Here is a 7,822-nt window from a genome sequence, read left to right on the forward strand (position 1 = left end):
TACAGGCTCAGCAGTGTAAAAATTCTAAACTATAAATGAGAAGAAAAATAACCACAGTGGGGGATCTGTGAGTACAATTATTTGCTTTTCACTTGCTTTAAACCTTAGCCATTCTCCCTGGACTATATGGTACACAGAATGAACTGGATTAGCAAGAACCAGCCTAATTAAGATACTCTAAAGATCTTTCATTATTTCTTTGATGATCTCGAGTACCCAGGCGAGTAGCTATTTGGGGTGGTATCTTAATTGAAAAAGACACAGCTTGTCAGATGATGGAGAAGCTGGTAGCTAAAGGAGTGTTATCACACTGGGCTGGCTTTGTCCATGACAGATCAATGAACAATGACTGAAAGCACTGATGGCCCAAGCTGACAGTTCATTTAAGCATTACTTTTACTTTGCTTTAGCTCCGACAAACATGCCACAGTAATATGACTATGACCACTGACAACACACATCTATTTACACAGGTGTGCATTAAATACTTATACTGAAACAATACTGTCTATAGAAAACTAATCACGCATGGCCAGACTAATCTTTATTGACATTTAATCTTTAAAATCTTATTGAGTCGGAAATATAGAAGAAAATAAAAAAACACATCCCATGAACATGAGCTTAAAGTCACAATAGAGGTTCAAGCTGGCTGTGCAACTTGCACACTACTGTACTAAACAGAATGCTTAATAGTGAACTGCAAATTATATAGTTGCAAACTACTGTATGTAGCACAAAGAATGTGGATTGGGTGCCAAAAAAATAACACAGTTAAATGTGAATTTATGTTTTGCAAGCAAGAAAAATGCAGTAAGGTTTGTAAGATAACATGCAAACCGTGATGTAGCTTTAGAAGAAATTTGACTATTTGATTAGGTTATTTCCACAGAGGTATGTGAGACAACAAACTGCACAAATAAATATAAGCAGCCTGCGCTTGCTGTGTTTTAGTTCAGGGACCAATCAGGCTCTGCTTCAGCATAGTGGAACAGTCAGGGAAGCCAAGTAAATTTTAACCGGTAACACTCACGTGTTAGGGTCAGGCAAATGACAATCATAATACATTTAGGTGTCATTTAGAGATTTTTAAGGGTCTTACAGTTGCAGAACAATTTACGAAAGGCATTTCAAAATGGTCCTCCAAAGAGGATTTTGAACTTGAAGCGCCACTAAAATTTGTAAAGTTATTCCAAAATTAATTAAGGAAAACATTAACTTGGCCATTTGCAACAGATAATAATAATAATACCTACTCTGTAGTGGTCCTGGGAGAGTCCTGACCATTGGAGAACAGCATAAAAAGGGGCTAACAAAGCATGCAGAGAAACAGATGGACTACAGTCAGTAACTGTAGAACTACAAAGTGCTTCTATATGGTAAGTGGAGCCGATAACATGGACAGTGTTTGTAGAGACAAGGAGGTTATGGCTTATCACTGTATACTGCTGTGCTACAGAAGAACAGCACAACATATAAAAGCTAAAGACTTTACAGTACAAGATGGTCAGGTTTACCAGTCTACTTTTTGTAAGATGACATGTCCAGTAGAGTGTCAGAAGCACAAAGAACAAGCAAAACAGGTTGAATGAACACCACTGGGTGTGTTGTTGGGTTAGGTAATTATTACTTCAAAGAAACAGCTAATTCTTTGCACTAAGATATGCACATACTTTGGTGGTAGGAAAGGAAAAAGCAACAATGCTGCAAACCACTCAACTTAGTTTTATTCTTCAGCCTTTAATACCTGGATCACAAAGCATAAGCTACACAAATATATATAATGAATGGATACAAAATGCAAAGCACAAAGGTAATACAAAAACAATACTATAAGAAGTAGAAAGAGACAATTATCATTTTGAATGTATGTTTTTAGACCATGGCAGAAGAAAGTGGGCTATAAGGATCTAATTCCACCAGTGAGGAGTCAGAGTTTATTTTATGACCATGCCTGAAACTCCAGATCTCATAAAAGGAATCCCAAAACCTATGACCTGGTGTTGTATCAAAAAAGGAAAAATTGGGGAAATGCACTAATACACCTATAGTGATTTGTTATAACTGTTCTCTCACATAAATAACGTATATGTTACTAATGACTCTGTAGCCTCAAATAGCAGACTTCCACTTTCTCTACCTCATTCAGGACCTTGAAGGCTTTTAACATACAGGTTCATTGTTAACTTCCACTACTTTCAATTGGTATTCTGGTGTCAACTCAGGACCATCAATATCTGAGACATTTCCAGACCACACACCATGTTTCTTTGCCAAGCCATTCAACTGGACTCCTGTTGTTCTCTCAAATTGCTGATGTGAGTCGATCTTTGAGGAAGCCCTGCTTCACCAACATTAATTAAGTGGCTAGTCAAGGCCACAGACCCTGCTGGAAAAGAAGCGCCAGGGTACCAGCAGAGCTTAAAACATTGCATACATGATGGTGAGAATGCGTAGTTCAACAGTGAAATAAATCAACTAAAAAGACATTTATAAAGAAAAGGAAAGACAGAGAAACTAGGTAAATAACTAGGTAACTAGGTTAAAAGAGCAAAGCAAAGGCTGAATGAGGCTGAAAACATTGAGTTAAAGCAGAAAGCAAAGCTCATGGCAATACGGTTTAATAAATAATAACTGTTCTTTCCAGGAAGAAAGAAAAAGAAATGAATAGAAATTCAGGCCAGGAAAACAGAAAAGGAGATCAAAAGGAAACACACAAAGAAGAGAGAAAATGAAAGAAGCAAGTTAGTCAAGAGTGAAGCAAAGATTTGAGGAGAGGAAACTAAGTGTAAAAGAGTCCTAAACAACCATTTGAAAGCCTTTCATCAGAAGGCTAAAGAAGAGACACTCCTAGGACTGCTGGCTAACAAAGAGAAAAGTTCAGGCAGGGCAGCCAGCAAGGTCTAAGAGCTGTTGACATTCTCATGATGGGTACAAATCATACACCCACACAAACACAGCCACATACACAAAAGTACTTGAAGCCCCCCCCATGCTTTATCATTACTAGGACAAATCAGGGGCTAGTCTGAGAGTCACACTCACATACCATATACAATAAGTTCTTCATCCACAGCTGAGTGTCTGTGCCTGTGTGCTTGCAAGCACCAGTCGCCTCTTGCCAGCCATGCACAAAAAAATCAAGCAGCTGACAGCATAATTCACTGGGAAACCTAGGCCCAGAGTCTTGGCCTGGCCAGCATGGGGATTTGGCTCTTGCACGGTGCCCGCCTGTTCCATTCAGCTACAGCCGGCTCACTGTCCCATGGAGGGAAGACAAGGCTCTAAGAATCAGTGTCCCCTCTGCATGCCTGAATGAATACCCTTGAGACTAATACCAACTAATCTGGCCATCAAATGTCCCCTCTGCTGTGGCTGAGAAGAAATCTGCTCCCTCTTTTCTACAGACAGGGTTGGGTGGGTCTGCATGCCAAACCGGCTCAAAAATGAGAGGAAAAGGCGGGGGTGGGGGCAACTTATTGGAGGATGAATGCTGAAAGAAACTTTCCTCACTAAGCAATTTGGCAAAAAAATAAATTGGCAATTTCAAAATGAAAAGCTCATGTTTTAAACTAAGCACCTAATTGGCGCATGTGTTGTACCACACCTGACCTGTATAGGTTCGCACACACAAGGCATGTTGGTATGAGGGGCTCATGAAACTAAACACCTTTTCTAATAGACAGCTTTTCAGTCCAGTCCACAATAACCATCTGTCACAAGCTCAACCTTCAAAAACAACAGCAGCGGAAAAAAACAAAGCCGTGCTCAAAAAGTACAGGGGAAAAATTTATCTATAGCACAGCACTTGGGCAAACAGATGGTGCGAGCATCTACATGTCAGTCTGTGCACTCTTCTTCCACTAAAGGCTTATAAGATCCAAAAGGTTGAGCCGTTCTTTGTGCCATAGATTTCATGAAAGCTTCATTGAAAGTACCAGCTGAAAGGAGTGGAAAAAAATGACTTGAGAGTAGAATGCTACAACTGAGCTTTTTTAAAGCAGGGACAAACTTACTGTCTCATACTGAGTGTCCAAAGAGCAAGCTAGTGCTGAAATCCTGACTTGAATTCCACTACCAATTTAACTCAATATATACAGTAAGTGTCCTATAGAACTTTCACAGAAAACTTACTCAGGTTCACAAACTGGTGTACAAAAGGTGTTTCCTTTCTGTTAAGCAAATGGACTTTGACCAGTTTAAGTATCTCCTGTTACAGGACTACAGAATGAAACAGGCAATGCTCCTTAACCTTTTAGCAGCTAGACCACAATGGACTGTAGCAGTGGCCAAAAGTCTGTCTGAAGAGTAAACACATGCTGTCAAAAGTTTTTGCCCTTTTTCTGGATTCTTTCTTTCTTTTTTCTATATTTGTCACACTTAATTGGTTAGCTATTTAACTAAAATGTAATACAAGAAAAGAAAACATCGCTAGACACAAATAACAGTTTATAAATAATTCATAACCCTTTTATTTAATAAAGAAAAAAGGTATCCACCAACAACAGACCCTGTTTAAAAAGTTACTGCTCAATTATTTACTCAAACAACCAATTAATCCAAAAGAAGACATTTTAACAGAGGTAAATGTTCCTTGCTGTAAGTGGTTTACTAAAATTTATTTAAACAGCTTAATTACCACCAAGTTGTTTGAAATAATTAACTGTGATAAGTATTAAATAAAATCTTTGGAAGTCATAGGTTATTATTACAAATATTGTAAAGCTAACAAAGCATTTCACAAAAAGAAAATCATACCAACAGTCAAACATTGGGTTACGCAGGATGTGGGGGTTTTAGTGCTGCTTTAGGGCCTTGGCAACTTGCCATAGTGTCTGGAGCCATGAATTTTTCTATCTACTAGATAATTCTGAAGTAGAATGTCTGGTTATCAGTTCATGATATAAAACACAAGTGACCATAAACGAGCTGTTCATACTTAATAGCCCCTTCTTGTTGCTAATAAAGAGGACACCAATGATTTTATGATTTTGGCATTTTAAAAGATCATTTAAACTGATCATCTGATTACTGTGTTTTGTGTTATCATATGTACTTCATATTTATATTAAATGTTGCATAAGAACATAAAATTTTTAGTGACACATGCAAACTAGAGGAAATCAGAAGGAGGGCATTTATATGGCGCTGAATTTATTAAAGTAAACAGGTGCAATCAGAAATATTTAACCCCCTTACCTTAAAAGGTATTATGGTAACGTGTATAGAATTGAAGAAGTCTCAGTAAACAAAGAAAGAATATTTATTGATATATAAAAGCAATACTGATAACATTAAGTTGATATTACATAATCATAAACATAATAATTTTGAGCTTTTATTAAAAAAACATCTAGTTCTCCTGACAAATGTTCATGTGCACTATTAATCCACCCTCAGCCTCAGTACTGTGTGCAACAACCTGTTGCCTTAATAACCTCTAATAAGCAATTTTGCTTCAGACACCTCTCTTTACCAATTCTTCATGTGCAAAAGTTTCCAGCTTTTTAACATTTGATGGCTTTCATGCTGCAACAGCTTTATTTAAATTCCACCCATTTTATGGCATTTAAATATGGTGACTGAGAAGGCCACTCCATGATATTCCAGGACTATTTCCTTAACCAAGCTTTGGCTGACTTGGAAGTGTGCTTGGAATCATGTCCTGCTTTAAAGTCCAAGGTTCAATTTTACCAAAGAATCCAAACCATTTCTGCACAAAATGCCTTGATATTTCTGTGAACCCATGATGCACACACAGACATGATTGCCACTTTCTGCAGCAGAAAAATAATAGAGTGGTGTGCATTGTGGAGTCTGACCAAGAAGTCTTTGGTTGTTAAGTGATCGTCTCATGGTTGCCTCTGACACATTTTCCCAGCCTTCATCAGGTCATCCTGTAGGTCTTCTGAAATAAGTTATTTTTGGGCTTTCTACAGCTGCCAGGCAGGTTTGCTGCTGAATCAGACAATTTTTCGAATGGTGTCTCTAGAATTGTTTAAGGTGCTGGAAATCATCTTGTGCAATGAAATGATCTCATCTCTCAGCTTTTGTGACAGCTTTTTAGTTTTCATCACAAACACACAAGGTGTTCTTTGGGTCTCAGGTGGTGTTTACATAACACATCACAGCTGAAGCAAATTAAGTTGTTATTTATTCCCAATGGTTTAATCATGTTGTAACCCAACTTTAGGTCATACATACTAGCAGCAGGTTTTAGGATCAGCACTATTTTTGTAGGGGTTGAATAGCTGTAACATGGCAGTAAAACTAAATCTAGATCTTCAGAAAGGTTTAGAGTCATAAAACCTTTTTTTGTCTTTGTTAGGTTGAATATTTCTGATTGCATCTGTAAGTCTAAAGCTAAGAAGTACAAGCAGCACCTCTGTGTGTCTAGACTGCAATATAAGGTTATTGTATTAAGAGATTTAACATTTTCATGTTAGGCACGAGGCAGCAGAAACAAGTATTAGTGGATTACAACTTGTAGATCTGCAATATTATTACTTGGCCTTAACAATCATTACTTGCTCTTTTTATTCCTATAAAAATTACTCTCTGCAAATGCCAAAGCAATACAAAGTTAATTAGTGATACATTATCATAAATATCATATTTTGTTTATTTATTCGCAAAGTCTTAGACCAACCAAACATCTGTCCTATGAAATCTTTTTGTCCCACATTACCACATGACAGTGATCAAATATATGAAAAGAAATGCTGGATGGCTCAACTCAAAAATACTTCAGCAGTTTAAGTAACAAATATGAAAACAATACTAATCCATAAATAATAAATAACTGCTCATTTATTATATTATCTTTAATAAGCGAACTATAAATGTAAATGTAAAAGTAAATAAATGTAAAGCTGAGTAGGGAAAATTGTGATAAATACAGAATACAAAATTGTGATAAATACAGAATAACATGCTTTTCGTATAAAATAAATAAATAATAAATCCAATTTATCCAAACCAGAATGAGGGATTTTAAGATAAAAAAGCAGATACTAGAAGTAGACAGGACCAGAACTTAGTAGCAGTATTTGTGTCAGTTTTACAAGTATGTATAGCATATGTACGTAAAAAAAAGTTGGAATTTTTATCACATGGTAAAATCAACAAAGTCAGATTAACTATTAATGGTACGTAAACGTAAATTAAACAGATTACATAGATAGATGATCTCATACTAGGTTTCATTATAATATCTAAAACTGCATTCGTGTACAGCTAAGTAGGTGGTAAAAACTGTAGGTTTTCATTCAACAGTGGATACACAACCCGAGTAAAGCTAAATTCAAAGTTTAAATACGCACCTAGTTGACAGATGAGTATCAGGAGACACGAAATAGCACATTTACTGTCCAGGCTCTTCATTGTTTCCGTAAACAGGTCAAAAGAGAAGAAGTAATCATTAACTCGATGGCAGGAGACTCCACATTCGACAAGGTAGAAAAATTCACATTTGTTTAATGCGGGAGTTTGATGTCCTTGTTACGATTCCTACTCGAGCGCCATTCCGTTGAGTATACAGGTCCGAGAGGATACGAGTGATGCGCGATTCAAAACTGAGTCGGCTCTTTATGAATGAATCGATTCGTAAATCACAAACAAAGACAAACATAATACGTATGGCTGAACACGGAACTTGTTTCAAATATCATCCTACATACATACTGAATAGTGTACAATGGCAAGTATAATGTTTAAAACAAACTTAGGAGCAAGAATATTGTGTACGGATTGAGACACAGCCCTTCACCTTGCCTGCTAAAGAGGCGTCCTCTCTGCCTAGTGTACAGCTTGATATAGTTTT

General features: G+C 37.0%; 1 protein-coding gene across 6 annotated transcripts in view; it reads right to left on the bottom strand.

Moving 5' to 3' along the window:
- Positions 1-7,384, bottom strand: part of ptprz1a (protein tyrosine phosphatase receptor type Z1a) — a 64,260-nt gene extending 56,876 nt beyond the window's left edge. For all 6 annotated transcript variants that reach the window (XM_062992415.1, XM_062992424.1, XM_062992407.1 and 3 more), the window contains exon 1: positions 7,323-7,384. In XM_062992415.1, coding sequence (XP_062848485.1) covers positions 7,323-7,383 — 61 coding nt within the window. In that variant the 5' untranslated portion in view covers position 7,384. The remainder of the gene's footprint in view (positions 1-7,322) is intronic.
- Between the last annotated feature and the right edge of the window lie 438 nt (positions 7,385-7,822).

This window comes from Trichomycterus rosablanca, chromosome 1 (assembly GCF_030014385.1).
Source record: "Trichomycterus rosablanca isolate fTriRos1 chromosome 1, fTriRos1.hap1, whole genome shotgun sequence".
NCBI classification, from domain to species: domain Eukaryota; kingdom Metazoa; phylum Chordata; class Actinopteri; order Siluriformes; family Trichomycteridae; genus Trichomycterus; species Trichomycterus rosablanca.